General features: G+C 41.6%; 1 protein-coding gene and 1 pseudogene across 3 annotated transcripts in view; one reads left to right on the top strand and one right to left on the bottom strand.

Annotated features, from left to right (window-relative positions):
* The window catches only part of LOC126203693 (histone chaperone ASF1), a 51,327-nt gene extending 35,621 nt beyond the window's left edge, over window positions 1-15,706 (bottom strand). The window contains exons 1-3 of one of the 3 annotated variants that reach the window (XM_049938063.1): window positions 15,600-15,706; window positions 14,495-14,589; window positions 12,912-13,095 (exon numbers count right to left, since the gene is read on the bottom strand). In XM_049938063.1, coding sequence (XP_049794020.1) covers window positions 12,912-13,095; window positions 14,495-14,541 — 231 coding nt within the window. In that variant the 5' untranslated portion in view covers window positions 14,542-14,589; window positions 15,600-15,706. Of the gene's footprint in view, window positions 1-12,911; window positions 13,096-14,277; window positions 14,415-14,494; window positions 14,590-15,484 lie in introns of those variants that run through there. The other 2 variants (XM_049938062.1, XM_049938064.1) reach the window with 2 other exon arrangements.
* LOC126204630 (5S ribosomal RNA) lies at window positions 1,223-1,341 on the top strand (annotated as a pseudogene).
* Window positions 15,707-22,482: the final 6,776 nt, after the last annotated feature.

The following is a 22,482-nucleotide window of genomic DNA, read 5'->3' on the forward strand; positions in this document are numbered from 1 at the left end:
GTATGTGTCATTAATTTCTGTGTAATGACTGAAGTTAATATTTTGTATATTGTTGGTAGGCATGTTATGGGGCGATATTTAGCTGGGTTCGCTGTGTCTGCTTGATCTTTAGGTTTCAGATAAGCTATTCCTTCTGTAAGTGTATCAGGTAATGTGTATGGGTCTGCAATGTAACTGTTAAATAATTTATCTGAAACAAAGATGATGTGACTTACCAAACGAAAGCGCTGGCACGTCGATAGACACACAAACAAACACAAACATACACACAAAATTCAAGCTTTCGCAACAAACTGTTGCCTCATCAGGAAAGAGGGGAGGAGAGGGAAAGACGAAAGGATGTGGGTTTTAAGGGAGAGGGTAAGGAGTCATTCCAATCCCGGGAGCGGAAAGACTTACCTTAGGGGGAAAAAAAGGACAGGTATACACTCGCGCGCGCGCGCACACACACACACACACACACACACACACACACACACACACACACACACACACACACACACATATACAGACACAAGCAGACATATTTAAAGACAAAGAGTTTGGGCAGAGATGTCAGTCGAGGCAGAAGTGCAGAGGCAAAGATGTTGAATGACAGGTGAGGTATGAGTGGCGGCAACTTGAAATTAGCGGAGATTGAGGCCTGGTGGATAACGGGAAGAGAGGATATATTGCAGAGCAAGTTCCCATCTCCGGAGTTCGGATAGGTTGGTGTTAGTGGGAAGTATCCAGATAACCCGGACGGTGTAACACTGCGCCAAGATGTGCTGGCCGTGCACCAAGGCATGTTTAGCCACAGGGTGATCCTCATTACCAACAAACACTGTCTGCCTGTGTCCATTCATGCGAATGGACAGTTTGTTGCTGGTCATTCCCACATAGAATGCATCACAGCGTAGGCAGGTCAGTTGGTAGATCACGTGGGTGCTTTCACACGTGGCTCTGCCTTTGTTCATGTACACCTTCCAGGTTACAGGACTGGAGTAGGTGGTGGGAGGGTGCATGGGACAGGTTTTACACCGGGGGCGGTTACAAGGATAGGAGCCAGATGGTAGGGAAGGTGGTTTGGGGATTTCATAGGGATGAACTAAGAGGTTAACTGCGCGTCGCCTTCGAGGTGGAAGGACGTGCTTTGCGTCAAATGTGCCACGGAAAATGGCGATTGCGTGTGTTGGGAGAAGGGGCGAACGCTCCTTGTGCCGTGCGGCTACGTTTTAAAGACGCCAACGGCCATACCATGTTGAATACACCGGTTCTCGTCCGATCACCAAAGTTAAGCAACATCGGGCCCGGTTAGTACTTGGATGGGTGACCGCCTGGGAACACCCCATGTGGAATGTTTCCCTCTATTAATTTATATTGTTAAATAATTTAGTTAGATGTGAATGTGTTGAGGTGAACTTCTTTAGCCAGAAATTTGCTATTTTATCTTTTCCAGGGGCTTTCCAATTGTGAGTAGAATTAATAGCTTGGGTGACTTCATGTTGCAAAATTATCACTTCAGGCATTTGTGGTATCATCTTGTATGTGTGTTTCTGCTTGTATCCACCGTGCATGCCTGTTATGTTGTACCGGGTTTGACCATATGTTGCTCCAGAAGTGTTCCATGTCTTATGTTTGGTGGATTGTCTATTTTAATGTGTGTGTTATCTATTGTCTGGTAAAATTTCTTTTGGTTTGCGTTGAATGTTTGGTTTCGTTTCCTTCTATTTTCACTTTTATTTGTATCTTCTAAGTCGTTTGGCCAATGCTTGTAATTTCTGCTTCTTCTCATCTAATTGCTCTATCGCTTCTTGTTGTGAGATTTTACCTAACCTTTTTCGTTTTTTTCTGACATTCCATTTCTTATAAATTGTGTTAGCTGTCCGATGTCCTTTCTCAGTTTTTCTATTCTGATCTGTAGCCTGTGTTGCCATGCTGGTTTTGTGGGTTTCTTCCGTGTGTTGGTTGGTTCTGATCTCTGCCTAGCGTGTATATTTAGTGTAGTGAGTGCTCCTATATTTTGTTGTGTATGATTGTGTTGATAGTTTTTATTGTTGTTTCGACTTGTGGGTTACTTGGCAGTCTATGCAAGAATGGTCTAATGTCTGTATTTGTGTCTTTGTATTCTATATATGTCAGCTGAAATTTTTCTTCCATATCTAACATGTGTGTCACTGTGTTCTATTTGTGATTGTTCTGGTGGCTGTCTCAAGATTTCGTTTTCCTCTGATTGTTTAATTGATGCATGTTGTTCTTTGTTTGTTTGCTCTGGGATGTTTGAGTCCATTACTCTATTTTCTTCTTCTTCTTTTTGCACATTATTTTGTTCCAGTATTTGTTGTACTTGTTTGATGTTTTCTAATTCTGACTGGGGTATCCTGTTATTTTTGATTATTACACGGATCTGATCAGCTAGTCGTTGTTCTGTTAAAAATTTAATTCTGGGTATCTGGTAATAAATGTTGTGTATACTTGTGATCTGTATCCAGTTGTGTTGGTTCCTAGGTTTGTTGCTTGGTAATAACAGAACATGAGGTGTCTATTAACTTCATCTGACCATCTCATCCTCTGCCTTTGTTTTCCTTCCAGGGTGGTTGTAGGAAGCATATCCTGCAAAACACCTATATTTGGATTTAAATCATTTTCCAGTTGGCTAGCAGTGTCGTTACCATTGTGGGCAGGCATAGGGTTCAAGCGTCGTCCCCGACCACGACGGCGCTTGTCCGAGGCCTCTTTAGTTCTGTCCTGAACCACTAAAAGGGGGGTTAGCCCTATTAGTGGTTTGTTCTTTTCGTCGCCTTTTACGACTGGCAGAACATACCGGAGGCCTATTCTTTTCCCGGGCCTCCACGGGGATTATTATTATTATTATTATTTCTTTACTTTCTCAGACGTTAAGTCTGGTTACGAATGGAAAGTGATGCGGACCTTGATCAAGCGTCATTTCCTATTAACTGTACGGTATGTGTTATATGGCATTTACGAACTTTCGGGTAATTGAACATGTATCAATAATTACGGATTTCTATAGTTGTATATATATGTTTGGATGTAGCTGTATTGCGTTGATGTACTGGTGGATATTGTGTGGTATGACTCCTGTAGTTGATAGTATAATTGGTATGATGTCAACTTTATCCTGATGCCACATGTCCTTGACTTCCTCAGCCAGTTGGATGTATTTTTCAATTTTTACTCATGTTTTCCTCTGTATATTTGTTGTATTGGGTATGGATATTTCGATTAGTTGTGTTAATTTCTTCTTTTTATTGGTGAGTATCTCAGGTTTGTTATGTGGCATTGTTTTATCTGTTATAATGGTTCTGTTCCAGTATAATTTGTATTCATCATTCTCCTGTACATTTTGTGGTGCATACTTGTATGTAGGAACTTGTTGTTTTAGAAGTTTATGTTGTAAGGCAAGCTGTTGATGTATTATTTTTGCGACATTGTCATGTCTTCTGGGGTATTCTGTATTTGCTAGTATTGTACATCCGCTTGCGATGTGATCTACTGTTTCTATTTGTTGTTTACAAAGTCTGCATTTATCTGTTGTGGTATTGGGATCTTTAATAATATGCTTGCTGTAATACCTGGTGTTTATTGTTTGATCCTGTACTGCAATCATGAATCCTTCTGTCTCACTGTATATATTGCCTTTTCTTAGCCATGTGTTGGATGCGTCTTGATCGATGTGTGGCTGTGTTTATTATTATTATTATTATTATTATTATTATTATTTTAAAGTACTACTTCTCAAACCACCATTAGTAACATTTTTTCACAACTTATCAGGAATAGTTTATCTGAATAGTTGCCAGAGATCACCAGAAAACAGACACTAGTGCGCGAGCACAACTATGATAACACAAAGCTTGTGCTTGCTCTGTTCATACGCCTTTTGTTGGCTTTCTGTTTGGAATTTTGTTGGTAGTGTGGCCAAGTGACGTGTACAACATGTTGTTTGGGTGGGGCATGTATAGTTGTTATACTTAGGGCAAATGTTTTATTATATTCTATCCCTATAAGGAATGACAAATAAGGAAACAGCACTTGGCGCATTATCAGACCTTTCATTGTGGCTAAAGAAACAGGAGCCCCTACCTGGTATTAAGCTTCAGGATAAGAATCTGTACACATGAAATTCATCAAAATGTTGAAACTGAGCAATAATATGGAATGAAACACTCCATTTCAAATAATAAAACAAAATATAAAATCAGAAAACAAATGGCCTGAGGTGCTGGAGTTGGTTGAGTGGGATTTTTTCTTGTCATTAGCATCCGGTCTGTGACTTCGGAAAAGGTAAAAAACGAAAATGGAAACCAGCAGCAATGGAAACGAAACTAAAAAAATTGGAGAAACTAAAAGCAGAAGGAAAGCTTAAAAGTCCACTACAGAAAGGGGTTGGTTGTCCCCAAAAAGAGCTTCAAATGACTGACATCATCTCACTGGCACTAATAAACTCGAGAACGCCATCGGCTGAGCACGTGTCATCTGCTATAATGTACGATATTTCAGGCGACAGCTGTAGACGGGCGCAGAACAGAGTAAAATAGGGGCACTGAAGTAAAAGGTGTCTTAGCGTCCACAGCTGAGAGCAGTGGGGACAGAGTGGGGGAGGATCGCCACTTAAAAAACGTCGATGGCTAAAAAGACAGTGCCCTATCCGGAGTCTAGTTAAAATTACCTCCTCCCGACGACGCGTTCGGGAGGAAGAGGTCCAAGCACAAGGAAGAGCTTTCACATCCCGCAATTTATTATGGGGAAGTGTCAACCAACATGCATGCCATAAAAGAACAACACGACGACATAAAACACTCCATAGATCGGTGAAGGGAATCGTGTGAATAGCTGGCCGAAGAAGAGAGACTGCAGCCTTGGCCGCTATATCGGCCGCCTCATTTCCACAGATACCAACGTGCCCTGGGATCCAGAGGAACGCCACCGAGACGCCCCCCAAGTGGAGCAAGCGTAGGCAGTCCTGAATCCGGTGGACCAGAGGGTGGACAGGGTAGAGAGCTTGGAGACTGAGGGGAGAGCTGAGAAAATCTGAACAGATAACATACTATATCCGTTGATGGCGACAGATGTATTGGACAGCCTGGAGAACAGCGTAAAGCTCCACAGTATACACCGAACACTGGTCGGGAAGCCGAAATCTATTTGTGGTGTCGCCAACAATATAGGCACTCACTACACCTAACAATGTTTTCGGGCCATCAGTGTAAATAAATGTGGCTTCCGTCATTTGTGCACATAGAGCAGCAAATGCCCGATGATAAACAAGTGAAGGAGTACCATCCCTGGGAAATTGACAAAGATCACGGAGCAGGCAGATCCGGGGTCAGAGCCAAGGCGGTGCTGTACCCCAAGCTGTCAAGAAGGTTTTAGGAAAGCGGAAGGAAAGAGAATGGAGCAGTTAACGGAAGCGGACTCCCGGTGGTAGTAGGGAGGAAGGGTGGCCTGCATACCCTACATCAAAGCAGGCGTCGAAAAAAATGTCATGGGCCCGATTAGCAGGCATGGAAGACAAATGGCTAGCATAACGACTTAGGACAGCTCGCCGATTGGACAACAGAGGTTCAGCAGTCTCAGCATAAAGGCTTTCCACAGGGCTGGTGTAAAAAGCTCCAGACACTAAACGTAATTCACGGTGGTGGATAGAGTCGAGACGCCGAAGAATAGACGGCCGAGCAGAGGAGTAGACTATGCTTCCACAGTCCAATTTCGAGTGCACTAAGGCGCGATAAAGGTGGAGAAGGACCACTCGGTCCACTCCCCAGGAGGTACCATTCAGGACACGGAGGGTGTTGAGGGATCGCAGACAGCGAGCCGAAAGATAGGAAACATGGGAGGACCAGCACAGTTTTGTCAAACATAAGACCCAAGAATTTAGAGACTTCCGAAAACAGAAAGTTGACAGTTCCTAGATGTAAAGAAGGTGGAAGAAACTCCGTACGACGCCAAAAATTAACACGAACGGTCTTACTGGGAGAAAAGCGGAAGCCTGTTTCGATGCTCCAAGAGTGGAGGCGATCGAGACAACCTTGAAGACGTTGTTCAAGAAGGCTGGTCCGTTGAGAGCTGTAGTAGATCGCAAAATCATCCACAAAGAGGGAGCCCGAGACATCAGGAAGGAGACAACCCATAATTGGATTTATGGGAATAGCAAACAGTACAACACTTAGCACGGAGCCCTGGAGTACCCCATTTTCTTGGGAGAAAGTACGGGAGAGAGTAGTGTTCACCTGCACTTTAAATGTGCGCTCTGCCATAAATTCGCGAAGAAAAAGGGGCAACCGCCCGCGAAACCCCCAAGAGAACAGTGTGCGGAGGATGCCTGTCCTCCAACAGGTATCGTATGCTCTCTCCATATCAAAAAATATTGCTACTGTTTGGCGTTTCCGGAGAAAATTGTTCATGATATAAGTGGAGGGAGCAACAAGATGGTCAACTGCAGAACGATGCTTTCGGAATCCGCATTGGGCAGGTGTTAAAAGACTGCGGGATTCCAGCCACCACGCTAAACGGTAATTCACCATACGCTCCAAAACCTTACAGACACTACTCGTGAGAGAAATGGGGCGATAGCTAGAGGGGAAATGTTTGTCCTTTCCAGGTTTTGGAACAGGAACAACGATAGCTTCCCGCCATCGTCTGGGAAAAGTACTGTCAGTCCAAATTCGATTATAAAGGCGAAGGAGGTAACACAGACTATTGTATGATAAATGCAGCAACATTTGGATGTGGATACCATCCGGTCCTGGGGCGGAGGAGCGAGAAGAAGAGAGTGCATGTTGGAGTTCTCGCATGGAGGAAACAGTACTGTAGCTTTTGCGAGAGCAAGAGGTCGCACTTCCGCTGCACGTTTGCTCGGGAGAAACGCTGGCGGGTAATTTGAAGAGCTCGAAATCTCAGCAAAGTGTTGACCCAATGAGTTAGAAATTGCGACGGGGTCCACTAACGTATCATGCGCAACAGTGAGCCCAGAGACCGGGGAGAAACTAGGCGCGCCAGATAACTGTCTAATCTGACTCCAAACTTCTGAGGAGGGAGTGAAGTTGTTAAATGAGCTAGTAAAGAATTTCCAGCTTGCCTTCTTGCTATCGCGGATGACGCGACGGCATCGCGCACGAAACTGCTTATAGCAGATACAGTTGGCGAAAGTAGGATGGTGGCGGAAAACGCGAAGAGCACATCGCCGCATGCCTCGTTCCACCAAGGAACTGGGGGGGGCACCGGGACAATTCGGAGGTGCGAGGTATTGAACAATCCGCAGCTTTAAGAATAACGTCTGTAATATGAGTGACCTCATCGTCAACGCTAGGAAAGTGACGGTCATCGAATGTCGCTAGAGACGAAAAGTGTCCAATCGGCTTGGGCAAACTTCCAGTGTCTCGGGCACATATATGGCAGTTGTGGCTGCAATCTAAGGACACATGGAAAGTGGTCACTTGAGTGTGTATCAGCAAGGGCGAACCATAAGAAGCACCGAGCTAGCAGAACAGTACCAACCGAAAGGTCCAAATGAGAGAAATTTGTCGTGGAGGCAGCCAAAAATGTAGGGTCCCCAGTGTTGAGGCAAATAAGATCCACTTGGTGGAAGATGTCTAGCAATAGTGAGCCACACGGACAAGGATGTGGAGATCCCCAAAGCGAGTGGTGGGCATTGAAGTCCCCAACCAGCAAATAGGGGGGTGGAAGCTGACCAAGAAGAAGGAGATCAGCTCGTGCCATTTATGTGGACGATGGAATGTATACAGTACAAGGAGAGAAGGTGTATCCAGAAAGGGAAACACAAACAGCGACTGCTAGGAAGGGGATTGGGTGATAATGGAGAGAATTATGGAGAAGAATCATGAGTCCTCTATGTGCTGGAGTGCCTTCAACAGAGGGGAGATCAAATCGGACTGACTGAAAATGGGGGAAAACAAAGCTGTCGTGGGGGCACAGCTTTGTTTTTCTGAAGACAGAAGATGACCGGCAAGTAGGATCGTAAGAGGATTGTCCATTCAGCCCGATTGGCTCGAATGCCGCGGATATTGAAATGTATAATGGACATAGGGTGGACAGAAAATGGAAGAATGTGACCAAGGTTGCCGTCTATGACTGCTCAGAGCTTGCGACCGACAGCGTGTAACGGCACTCAGCCGAAGATCCTGATCCATAGGTTGTTCAGGAGCAGACCCTGCCACCAGCATTCGGCCGGTTGATCGGCCGCCAGCAGTGCGCCTCGGCGACACAGAAGACGGCCGAGGGCGGTTACCACCAGGTGGTGCTGTAGATAGACACGCCGTGGCGGAGAAGGAGAGGAACTGGGTTTCTTATTAGCCTTCTTGGAAACATGATGTTTAGATGAAGGAGGAACCGGTGGTTGTGAAGTTGGGGTACGTAAAATATCTTCACGAGTATGCTCATTTTTCGAAGTCTTTGTGTCTGACTTTTGGGCTAGAGATTTAGCAGAACCCGATGAAGGGTGAGCCAGAGAGTGGGAAGGCGAAAGTGGTGAGGTTGAACGGGCGATCTTTGCGCTGGCCGATCTGACAACCATTGCACTAAAGGTGAGGTCGCAAGTCTGTGTGACCCCCTCCTTTGTTGGCCGAGGAGAAGCAAGGACAGTGCTGTATTTTCCAGTCGGAGGCACGGTGGGCTGTCGACTGGCGAATAATTTTCGAGCAGCAAAGGTCGACACCTTTTCCTTCACTCTGATTTCCTGGATGAGCTTTTCGTCCTTAAAAACGGGGCAATCTCGAGAGGAAGCAGCGTGGTCACCCATACAGTTGATGCAGCGAGGGGATGGAGGTGGACAAGCACCCTCATGGGCATCCTTGCCACTCTTTACACATTTGGCCAGATTGGAACAGTACTGGCTGGTATGACTGAACCGCTGCCACCGATAGCAATGCATAGGGTTTGGGGCATAGGGGCAAACGGAAATTCTCATAGCCCGCTTTTATTTTCGATGGGAGTTTAACCATGTCAAATGTCAAGAAGACGGTACGGGTTGGAACGATGTTCAGGTCAACCCTTTTCATGACTATGAACAGCCGTTACGCCCTGGTCAGACAGGTAGTGTTGAATTGCCTCGTCGGACAGTCCGTCGAGGGAGTGTGTATAAACGACTCCACATGAGGAATTTAAAGTGCGGTGCGCTTCCACCTGGACAGGAAAGGTGTGGAGCAGTGAAGTACGCAGCAATTTTTGTGCCTGGGGGGCACTGACTGTTTCTAACAACAAGGTGCCATTCCGTAATCTAAAACAAGACTTTACAGGACCTGCAACTGCATCGACACCTTTCTGAATAATGAAGGGGTTGACGGTGGAGAAGTCGTGACCTTCGTCAGACCGAGAAACAACAAGGAACTGTGGCAACGATGGAAGAACTGTCTGTGGCTGAGACTCAGTGAACTTACGCTTGTGAGCAGACATAGTGGAAGGTGAGGAAACCATTGCGGAAGAATCCCCCATTATTACCTGCGTCTCTGATGGCGCGCTCCTCCCTTGTGGGGGCCCTCTCTGAGGGCACTCCCACCTTAGGTGATTGTTCACACCTCAGGTCACACCTCCCTAGGAAAGGACGGAGGGACCAATCGGCACTTTCAGAAGCTATCAGCTCGGGTAATCACCCCTCCCTGGGCCTGGCCATTACCAGTGTGTACATGCGTGTCCTACCTGTCTACCTGGGGCGAGGAATTACGCGTTACCCCGTCACCGGCTACGCATGGAAGTGCGTGGGTCGGCCTTCAGACACGCACAGGGAGGAAAAAAAAGAGAAAGGGAAAACAAAGAAAGGGAAATGAAAGAAGACGGGTCTCAAACGCTGCAGCGGAGGAAAGGGTAAAGAGAAGAGGTAAGGAGAAGGACAAAGGAAGGATGAAGACGTACAAGCAGAGAAAGCGAAGAATGTGTTACATTTTCGAGCGTCCATCTCCGGACGTAGGCACAAAACATACTCCCAGAGAGTGGGGGGGGGGGGGGGGGGGAAAGAGCCATAGGTGAGGGGGGGGGGGGTGAAGATGGGGGATAGGGAAGGATGCGGAAAAGGAAGGTATGCAGCCTGGAAAGGAAGGAGGGCCACAGTAGCTCGGGGTCCCGCGCTCGCTATGCACGTATCCACGAAAGAGTTGTGGACCCCCTGGGGGGGGGTTGGTAGTGTGTGTGCGTGCGTGCGCGTGTCGGGGAGGGGGGGGGGTGAGGGGAGTACTAGGGGGGTTGGTAGTGTGTGTGCGTGCGTGCGCGTGTCGGGGAGGGGGGGGGGTGAGGGGAGTACTAAAGATGAGGCCAAAAGCTGTATTTGTCTTCATTGGGCACGTCTGCAACTTTATTCATCTTTACTTTAAGTAGACATCTGTCTTTTCCTAGACTGATGCAGAATACGAATGGAGTTTCCATTGTTAAACAACACATTATAGTCTTCTGTAATTATGCAATTTTATTTTAATTCATCTGAAAGTCCTAGTGCAGACCAAGTTGCAGGGAAAGTATTTCAATGCAAGCCAATGAGGCTGGCCCTCCTCCCAGGGTGTACCCAGAGAAGGGAAGACCACAGAATCATAAGAAGCAGCACTGAAAGAACCATTACCAATTGCATAGACAGCTGTAGGCTAATGACTAGCTGTTTGGAGCTTGATACATTTCTTACAAATACCATTTGCTATGATACCATCCACTCTGATCAGGGGCTCTCCCCACAGGCGCCATCCAGCCACAGCAAGAGCTATCTGGCACAGTGATTGTTGCCAGGAGTTCTGATGTCCCAGAATGACAAGCAACTATTCCTAGGCATACAAGGGGAGGCAACAGCTCAGGTATCAGAAGTGTGGTCCCTGTGCTGTCGGCGAGCTTGGCCAGATGAGTACTTAATAGCCCCACCACGAGGACTGGCTAAACTTGCTGGTGACCAAATGGGACAGAGGGGACTACAGCAGGAAAGAAAGATGGAAGGAGAGGAGGAGGGGTATCCACACCGTAGATGTTAGGGAGAGATTTCTTCCCCAAATGGCTCACATTATAAAGAGAAAACTGGGAAGTGGAGATCAAACCCTGAAGGGGGACCAAAAATGCCAAAAAGGTAGGACTGAAAAGAAATGGCAAGGGGAACAAAAATCAGAAGGAATACAAGAGACTTGTTGGATAGTCAGGTCAGCGTAAGTAACACCAAGAGAGAAGGAATGTGCACAGGGAGTGGCACTGGGTAGAAAATTCAGTCCAGGAAGAAAGGGCCACAATAGTTCCAGGACATGTGTGCACCATGCACTAAAGAACTGGGAGCCCCAGGAGCGGAGGGGCAGGATTGAAATTATATAAAGACGAGTGATATATAGTCACAGTGTAAATTTTGAATAGTGGCAATGCTAGACAGGGCATTCATCTGTTAAAATACATAGATTATCGATGAAACAATGGAAAAGCCAGGACGGAATGTAACAATATTATGACACTTGCATAGTCACACAAAACCACAGTCTCTGGCAGCTGAAGCCAGTTTGGCTTATATTGTGAAAGTCCTTTTGTTGTGGCTCTCTGTGACTCAGCATCTCCGATATATGGTAAGTAGCAATATCCTTTTTCGTAATACTGATAGATTATCTATACATAGGCAATGGAAAGATGGTTATAAAGATGCAACAAAAGCAGGCATAAAGGCAATGTAATTTGCACACCAAAATTGAAATCTTTGACAACTATAACTTGTTTCAAGTTGCATTTAGTCTTGCAAGGCTGCCTTAAATTACTCTGACAAAACTATTACATATTCCACGTTTGGAATGGAGGTTGTGATGACAGATCTGTCTGTAGCAAAGGCTAGGTTGGCAGTAATTAGTACAAGATACTTGTGAAGACAAAATTGTGTGCTGAGTAGTTCAGCTACAGTTACTCATGTAGAGTGTCCTTAAAATTAGTTTTATTGTTTTACTAAAAATCACAAAAATCTTATGATCAGAACTACTCTATGGTAATATTACTACCAGGATTTGGCACTATTACAACTCACTGCTACAAAACATGTCTGCCTAAGTTTAGAATTGGGGCATTGTTTCGTGGAGTAAGAGTTGCAGCCTTCACCACTGTGGTATGGGAGCACAAGAAACTAACAGCTGGTAATAAATGACCAACTGAGAGCTCTTAATACTGTCACACTACAAACTTTATATGCACAGCACATTTCCTTTATTTGGGTATGTAGCATTATCTTCAACTTTGATATACCTGCAATGTCCCTATCAGCAAGGTAAAGTCCACCACAGTGACCAAGACTGCAGTAGCTAATTTTAATGTTTGGAAGAGAGTTTGTGGTAAAGAAAAACAAGTAGCTCTAAATAAAAAAAAAATTTTTTTTAAACCCTCACTCAGTTAACAATTTATGAAACAGTCAAATGCACTGTGCAACATAATTAAGGAAACAATGCACTGTTCTACCACCTTCCAAACTGGATGCCTAACAGTACGGGTAAGGCAATGTAATGCTGTCTTATCAAATTATCAACTTTACAGGAAATGGAAAATTAAGTCAGTACCAGGAAGTTGCTGTAGTTATTGCTATATATTCCGAAGGCCACATTGATGGCAAGTGGGGAAAAATGGTCAAGAAATATATCAGCAGGTTCAATGAACATCAGCAGCGGCATGTTTTCACATTTTTACACTACCTGAATTAACTATAAATGCTAACCTGCTTATATTTTCAGTACTAAATAATTAATGTACAGTGTTTTCAAAACCAATGACATTTGTGGAAGTATAGCACTGAACACATTTGTTAGGTTTCAATTTTCCCCCATCTCACTGGAAGTCAACTTATCCCAGAATATTCTTGTTAATTTTAATATTTTTTGTGTTTCACACCATTCATTGATACATTTCTGTCAATAGTGGTATGCTAGTTTTGCCCTGTAATATACTGAGCTTAAAGCACTTCTGCTTACCTGATCAAATGCTTCACTTTCTGCAGAACCAACATAAATTATTTTCCATTCGAGATCTTCCTGGAGATCTTCTACACACTCAAATGTTATTTCAAACTGAAATGGATTCAAGAAAGCTGACGGATTGTCGAGTACAACAACATTCATCACCTGGACTTTAGCCATGTTTAATGCACCAATGTTCCTGTAAAGAATAAAAAAGTTTCCTGAGCGCTTGTACAATTAAAGAACAATTTACATTCTCATAACACACACACACACACACACACACACACACACACACACACACACACACACACACACTCTTCAACAATGTTTCCAACTACTAATGGGTTGTTGATATTTCCAACATGTTATTCCTGAAGTACCAATCCACATCACAGGAAAATGTTTCTGGGCAGCTACTGCATGGCACAGCAAATTCTGATCTTTAGGCTGGGTTGAGATTTTTGTATGTGGTATGAAAATTGAGTAGGTCTGGCAACTAACACTAACTGGCACCTAAGTAGGCGAAGGTATGTGGAATACTAAAAAGTACAAAAATAAGATTCACTGCATAAAACAGTCTTAAGACGGAAAGGACAACAGTTGCTTGAACAATAAATTTACAAGCCAATACAGCAGTCTTTTTTTTATTAAATTCAATAAATAACATATTATGAAGATAATTTCATTCTGTTATCTTTACATAATCCATTGAGCCTTGAACCAATGCTCCTCTTCTGAAGGTACTATCTGAGATGCTGTTTTAAAATGCAAGCTATGAAATTAATTTTTTTGTCAAAATATGTAAGTCCATCACAGCATGAAATTGGTTTTCTGAAATTTCAAGTATTTCTTTGAAAGATATAGTGTTACACATGTGCCAAAAATTCTAGACACAAATAGGTCATTCAGGTCAAGTTGCAAAAAATGAATGCAATCTTCCAGTCATCTTTCCTTACAAGTTATTCCCACTACTACTTATATAGTATGTTTTTGTCAAATAAACCCACCTTTTAAAAATTTACTACAACCTCTGAGTATTAATAACCAACAGAACTTCACTACATATGTAACTCATCACTAGATACTATTGTGAAGCAAATGACAACATATTACAATAAAAACTTCCTGCTATTACGGATAGAGCCTTAATAAGAAACCGAATTACACACATGCACCCAACAATTACAGGTTCTAGTGGTATCTTTATAGCACGAGCATAAAATGGTACATATTTGAGCAGTGTATTGGTAGTAAATTTCAAAATTAAAATGTATTAAAAGGGCATTAACAGTTCACCAACAGCCTACTAATAAATTATAAAACAAGGAGTTTAACTACTTACAACACCAATTATCCCTTTTATGAAACAATGTAATACCTTTTCAATTGCCAGCAGGTTTGTGCATTGTCCACACGTATGTTTGTCCTACACCACCTGTCCCTACAAGATGATATCCCAGTTCCTCCAGAGAATCTAGGACCTCACGTGGCACTTTGTCACAGACGTAAACGTAGCTAAAAAAGAACTTCATAGACATAAACAAGTAAATGGTTATCAACCATAAAAGTTGCCAGATAAACCAGTCAGGACTTACAAGTTATTCCCAGGATCAACTTTTTTAACAGCACCAAGTTTAAGCATTAACTCCGGATCAGAATTCTCATCACCGACAATCGTTGGGCCTCTTTCCTATATAAAAGAAATAACAACTCAAGATTAGTCATGCCACAGCTCATTCATTAGATACAGCACGCTTTTCCACAGCAACACTCCGGCATGTAACTATCGTGGAAGGACAGGAGAAACTGGCTGAAGCAATGACAATATACACAACGGTTGGAAAATTTCTAGGCAAGTAAGTATGCACAATGCTTAAAAACCGTTCACAAGCTATAGGCATAGTGTGCACAGAATAAAAAATGTACTGTTTACAACAGAACATCATAGTTTTACAAGTTACTTACAGAAATAGGAAGCCACACATCAAATGGGGAAATTTGACAAATAACAAGGCAACATACAATCATTTAAGTGAGAAGACATCTTTGTCTTTTTCTCACAAGGAGACACAAAAGCATAAATAGCAGAGAAACTAGCAGTGTTAAATACATACAAAACTGCTGTTTACTTAAATATTTCAAGCAAATTTCTGGACTAATTTAGAGTTATATTCCAGTAATAACACTTCCCTGCGCAAACTACAAAGGAGTTCGTAACTTTATTACCGCTTAATTCTTGTGACAAACCGTGCACCTAACATTTAATTTCACAGTAGATATGCTCTCAAATAACACGGCAATGTCCAATACAATACTACTGTTTCCGCAAATTCTGTCTAAACGATAATTGTGAACAACTCAGGAGTAATTTATTCGTAAATGAAACTGGGTTCTATCAATAAGCGCAGTGGAAGTGGAGCTGAAAATAACGGGTTTTCGCTCCCCACAAACAGTTGTTTTGCAGTGCAACGGCGCTCAGATTTTAAAAACATAATAACCGCCACGATATACGAAACTTCGGTGTCTTCATTATACTCTCACTACTTCCAACATGCACAGACTTCAAACGCAGTAAATACTCTTACCAATCTTATCTGTGTAGAAACTAATACATAAGGCATACTGAACGTAAGGAGATTGCTTAAGCAACGCTGGAAAACCACATTACACACTAAATGTTTAACACGGTATTACTCTTGCCTGTTCAAAGTTCAGCAACTTCCGTCCACACGACCCCTGCAGGAACGCGGGAAACTGCCGCAGCGCGAAAAACTTGAACACATATATTCACACCCCCCACCTCAGTGATCAAGGATGACTACAATATTTATACCGATATGGATCTTTGATACTATAATTATAATTAGCCGCTGAAATTGTAACAAAAATATTTTATATAAATAAAACATATATCGCTCGAATACAGTTAGAGATGTCTTTGGTGCGAAGTTTGAATCACTCATTTCAAAAGCTAAATGGTAGTGACTAATTCATTCTAGATGTCTGCATTTATTAATTGCCTATTTTAGTCTCTTTATCAATTACTCAGGATCACTTAAAAATTATCACAAGCTCATGGAAAGAATCGCGCTGCTGAAATAATAATACTTAAGCCCACTGAATTAGCAACATTAACAATATATCTATATAAACTATTATGTTAATTTCAAATCAACAAATATTATCTGCGGAGAAGCAACGTAATAAGCTTGGGCTATTGTTAGGAACCTTACTGCTGCTGCGTTTAAACCTTTTGCGAAACCTATGGAAATGCCAAATCCAGAGGCCACGAATAGGTAGCAGTCCTGAGTCCCATTTATAAAACACTTCTTTCCTAGTTGTTATTCATTACAATGATTTGCAGTGACATAAACCACCACAAAATGAGTACTTAGTTGTTCCTGAAGACAGCCTTCAGCTAGAGCTTCCAAACATGAAGTGTGTCACTGACCATCTTTACTTCCTGTGCAAGTGTGCAAGGTTGTCGAAAATGAGTGCTGCAGAATGACACTCCTTTCTGAACAGTACGCGAGCACGATGAAATTTTCATAATTGCGAGTCGCTTCTTAATACTTTTTAAGTGCTCATTAAAGAGCGCCATAATATGCTTTGATTCTCTTTCTAAATTATTGCCATTATGACGCTGCTAATACACTAAGATGTAAATTATTTTCTTCTTGATTCGTGAATATAGTCCCAAGATTATATATATATATATATATATATATATATATATATATATATATATATATATATAAGAATGGATAACACGATAAGGAAGTAGGGATATATGAGGAAAAAATGCATTGAGATTGTAAAAGGCGAAATATAGATACAAATAAGGGGAAAAATAAACTGTGGTGGTAATAATATGTTCATAATTTGCATTCCTGACTTTGCAGCAGTGTTTATGTATTATGGACAACTCACAAGACAAAATGTATGATTGCTTGTTACAGTTTTTCCTCTCATAATGCCTGTTTGTAATGCACAGGAATGCTGTTCAGTATAGTAGTCGATGACAGCTGACACCGCTACGTGTAAATACTCTCTATTCTTTTTCGAACTCGGTAAAGATTCACACACAGAAATATCGGCCATCTTCTGAGGTTCTACCCACTAATATTTCCGTTAGAACCTTAAAAAGACAAAACAAATATTGTGGAAACGTTGTAAAGCTTGAACAAAAACTTGCATCTTTTAAATTTTGTTAGTAGAAAAAGTGAATAGGCCAAATCACAGTCCAATCAAAAAAGACAGTAGTTTCTCAGATCGATGTATATATGTGTCTATTGTTATAATCTTGGGTCTATATTCACGAATCATTAAGGAAATAAATTACATCTAAGAGTAATAGCCAAATCACAATGGTAATAATTTATAAAAAGAATCAAATCATATGTAAAAATATACGAGACCTTACATTACTTCCACAATGAAAACATAAATCGATCTTAGAAACTACTGCCTTTTTGACTGGACTGTCATTTGGCCTATTTACTTTTTCTACTAATAAAATTTGCAGGCTTTAGTTCAAGCATTACAACATTTCCACTGTGTTTAGTTCGGCTTTTTAAGGATCTAACGGTCTAGGGGTAGCGTCTTTGATTCATAGTCAAAACGTCTTCGGTCCCGGGTTCGATCCCCGCCACTGCCTAAATTTTGATAAATAATCAGCATTGGCGACCGAAGACTTCCGGCATAAGAAGTCCCCCTTATTCTGCCAAAGGCCTTGTCAAAGAGGGCGGAGGAGCGGATAGAGGTTCAGGGCACTCTCTTGTCCTAGGGGTGGGAAATCGCCCATAAAGGCAGAAGAATCAGCAATGATCAACGACATGAGGATGCAGAAGGCAATGGAAACCACTGCATTAAAGACACGTAACGTGTATCCACAGGACATGTGGCCAGTAATTGAAGAAGTATCATGATGATCTCTCCATTGGCAAAAGATTCCGGAATAGTCCCTCATTCGGATCTCCGGGAGGGGACTGCCAAGGGGGAGGTTACCATGAGAAAAAGATTGAATAATCAACGAAAGGATAACGTTCTACGAGTCAGGGCGTGGAATGTCAGAAGCTTGAACGTGGTAGGGAAACTAGAAAATCTGAAAAGGGAAATGCAAAGGCTCAATCTAGATATAGTAGGGGTCAGTGAAGTGAAGTGGAAGGAAGACAAGGATTTCTGGTCAGATGAGTATCGGGTAATATCAACAGCAGCAGAAAATGGTATAACAGGTGTAGGATTCGTTATGAATAGGAAGGTAGGGCGGAGGGTGTGTTACTGTGAACAGTTCAGTGACCGGGTTGTTCTAATCAGAATCGACAGCAGACCAACACCGACAACGATAGTTCAGGTAATGCAGTATGTAAAGGGGGATGAAAATCTAATAGTCATGGGCGACTGGAATGCAGTTGTAGGGGAAGGAGTAGAAGAAAAGGTTACAGGAGAATATGGGCTTGGGACGAGGAATGAAAGAGGAGAAAGACTAATTGAGTTCTGTAACAAGTTTCAGCTAGTAATAGCGTATACCCTGTTCAAGAATCACAAGAGGAGGAGGTATACTTGGAAAAGGCCGGGAGATACGGGAAGATTTCAATTAGATTACATCATGGTCAGACAGAGATTCCGAAATCAGATACTGGCGTACCCAGGAGCAGATATAGACTCAGATCACAATATAGTAGTGATGAAGAGTAGGCTGAAGTTCAAGACATTAGTCAGAAAGAATCAATACGCAAAGAAGTGGGATATGGAAGTACTAAGTAATGACGAGATATGTTTGAAGTTCTCTAACGCTATAGATACAGCAATAAGGAATAATACAGTAGGCAGTGCAGTTGAAGAGGAATGCACAACTCTAAAAAGAGCCATCACAAAAGTTGGGAAGGAAAACATAGGTACAAAGAAGGTAGCTGTGAAGAAACCATGGGTAACAGAAGAAATACTTCAGTTGATTGATGAAAGGAGGAAGTACAAACATGTCCCGGGAAAATCAGTAATACAGAAATACAAGTCGCTGAGGAATGAAATAAATAGGAAGTGGAGGGAAGCTAAGACGAAATGGCTGCAGGAAAAATGTGAAGACATTGAAAAAGATATGATTGTCAGAAGGACAGACTCAGCATACAGGAAAGTCAAAACAACCGTTGGTGACATTAAAAGCAACGGTGGTAACATTAAGAGTGTAACGGGAATTCCACTGTTAAATGCAGAGGAGAGAGCAGATAGGTGGAAAGAATACATTGAAAGCCTTTATGAGGGTGAAGATTTGTCTGATGTGATAGAAGAAGAAACAGGAGTAGATTTAGAAGAGATAGGGGATCCAGTATTAGAATCGGAATTTAAAAGAGCTTTGGAGGATTTGCGGTCAAATAAGGCAGAAGGGATAGGTAACGTTCCATCAGAACGACTATTCACGTTGGTGTGTAGAATATATGAGTCTGGCGACATACCATCTGACTTTCGAAAAGCATCATCCACACAATTCTGAAGACGGCAAGAGCAGACAAGTGCGAGAATTATCGCACAATCAGCTTAACAGCTCATGCATCGAATCTGCTTACAAGAATAATATACAGAAGAATGGAAAAGAAAATTGAGAATGCGCTAGGTGACGATCAGTTTGGCTTTAGGAAAAGTAAAGGGACGAGAGAGGCAATTCTGACGTTACGGCTAATAATGGAAGCAAGGCTAAAGAAAAATCAAGACACTTTCATAGGATTTGTCGACCTGGAAAAAGCGTATGATAACATAAAATGGGTCAAGCTGTTTGAGATTCTGAAAAAAGTAGGGGTAAGCTATAGGGAGAGACAGGTCATATACAATATGTACAACAACCAAGAGGGAATAATAAGAGTGGACGATCAAGAACGAAGTGCTCGTATTAAGAAGGGTGTAAGACAAGGCTGTAGCCTTTCGCCCCTACTCTTCAAGCTGTACATCGAGGAAGCAATGACGGAAATAAAAGAAAGGTTCAGGAGTGGAATTAAAATACAAGGTGAAAGGATATCAATGATACGATTCGCTGATGACATTGCTATCCTGAGTGAAAGTGAAGAAGAATTAAATGATCTGCTGATCGGAATGAACAGTCTAATGAGTACACAGTATGGTTTGAGAGTAAATCGGAGAAAGACGAAGGTAATGAGAAGTAGTAGAAATGAGAACAGCGAGAAACTTAACATCAGGATTGATGGTCATGAAGTCAATGAAGTTAAGGAATTCTGCTACCTTGGCAGTAAAATAACCAATGACAGATGGAGCAAGGAGGACATCAAAAGCAGACTCGCTATGGCAAAAAAGGCATTTCTGGCCAAGAGAAGTCTACTAATATCAAATACCGGCCTTAATTTGAGGAAGAAATTTCTGAGGATGTACGTCTGGAGTACAGCATTGTATGGTAGTGAAACATGGACTGTGGGAAAACCGGAACAGAAGAGAATCGAAGCATTTGAGATGTGGTGCTATAGACGCATGTTGAAAATTAGGTGGACTGATAAGGTAAGGAATTAGGAGGTTCTACGCAGAATCGAAGAGGAAAGGAATATGTGGAAAACACTGATAACGAGAAGGGACAGGATGATAGGACATCTGCTAAGACATGAGGGAATGACTTTCATGGTACTAGAGAGAGCTGTAGAGGGCAAAAACTATAGAGGAAAACAGAGATTGGAATACGTCAAGCAAATAATTGAGGACGTAGGTTGCAAGTGCTACTCTGAGATGAAGAGGTTAGCACAGGAAAGGAATTCGTGGCGGGCCGCATCAAACCAGTCAGTAGACTGATGACCAAAAAAAAAAAAACGGGAATATTGGTGGGTAGAACCTCAGAAGAAGGCCGATATTTCTGTGTGTGAACCTTTACCCACTCTTAAAGAGAATAGGTAATATTTACACGTAGCAGTAACAGCTACCATCGACTACTATACTGAACTGCATTCCTGTGCATTACAAACAGGCATTACGAGAGGAAAAGCTATAACAACCTATCGTATGTTTTGTCTTGTGAGAGTTGTCCACAATACATAAACACTGCTACAAAGTCAGGAAAGCAAATTATGAACATATTATTGCCACCACAATGTATTTTTCCCTTATTTATATCTATATTTCGTCTTTTACAATCTCAATGTCATTTTTGCTCGTATATCCCCACCTCCTTATCGAGTTATCCAGCCATTTATCTCTCTTTCTCCTTCCTGTGCGTTGTTTACTTAATCGTTTCCTTTCATTCTTTCCAAGCAAATTCATTCTTTGTATCGATGTCAATGAGAAAGGTAAGTTCACTCTTCATGATATGAATTTTATGATGCTGCATAATCTAACATCAGTTGTAGAGTTAATTTTGTACTTAAAAATATGGAAAGTAATGGAAAAGTACATTTCTGAACTAAAATTCACAATTTCTCCTATGGTAATAGGATACTACATGATTTGGATATTTTGATGTGAATTGTGTCCCAAAAATTGTCGAATCTCATATATTGCACACAATGAAAACAGGAATATGCGCGATCCATTATGTTTGAGCGAACACTGGTGCAAGGCAACTGAAATTTCTTATTGTGTATTAGATGATTTCCAGTTAGTTAATACTAGTTTCAGCAGGGAGTTGCATATTTATCGAGGTGAGCCAGTTTATACTAATAAAGCTTTATTAAATGGTAGTACTGGATTATAACTACATAGTAAGTTGCACTTTGAAACGACAAATATATATAGTTTAAGCATTTAGAAATTGTTATTTTATCACTTTATAGGTCACAAAATGCAGATCCAGTAACGTTTTTAGAAAAACTGGAGAATTAATTTAATTTTTTAGTCAACAGATAAGAAAGTATAGTACTGTGATTGGTGGCACATAAATATTGCATTTGAAGTAACAAAAAATATACATAATGTAAATGAAATTAAAAATCTGTTAAAAACAAGGAACTTTGATATCGTCTGTAATTACTAATGTCAGATTAGTTACCTTTGTTGTAAATTGACTGGACATTATTGATTTTTTAGTTTTTTGGGAAGGCTCCTGTGCTAAATGATGCATTAATGATATAAGACACTTGGAAGGCTATGTTGCTTTCACTGTATTTTATTAGGTTGTTTGGAATCCCAACATTCCTAAATTACTTTTTTAATATATCTGTAAGTCTCATACATCATCTAATATACTTACGGTATGGAGAAACATCGTATTGTCCTTCATAGGTTATTAACTCTCAAACTAGAATGAGATTTAGTTTGAATCATGTGTTAGTGGAATATCCTGGATATCAGCAGTGATTCCTTAGCAGTTTTGCCTTTACTTTTTACAGTAAAGTTGGCATTTCTTTTCCTTTTTATTACTTCCCAACATGTTTTCATTTTGTAACTATATTTCTTAATGTAGGGGTGATTGTCATCCGTTGTATGTAGTACAAAAATTTTCTTCTGCTTTAACTGCTGTAAATTTTTACATATGGTTCAATGCTTCAGTTTCCCTGGTAGATTTAGTTAACATTCTGAGTATGTCTGTTACTTTTCTGTTCCCTGGATTACTCATATGTTTGACAACACCTAAGAAAATGGTGGGATTTCAATGCTG

Source organism: Schistocerca nitens, chromosome 9 (assembly GCF_023898315.1).
Source record: "Schistocerca nitens isolate TAMUIC-IGC-003100 chromosome 9, iqSchNite1.1, whole genome shotgun sequence".
Taxonomy (NCBI): domain Eukaryota; kingdom Metazoa; phylum Arthropoda; class Insecta; order Orthoptera; family Acrididae; genus Schistocerca; species Schistocerca nitens.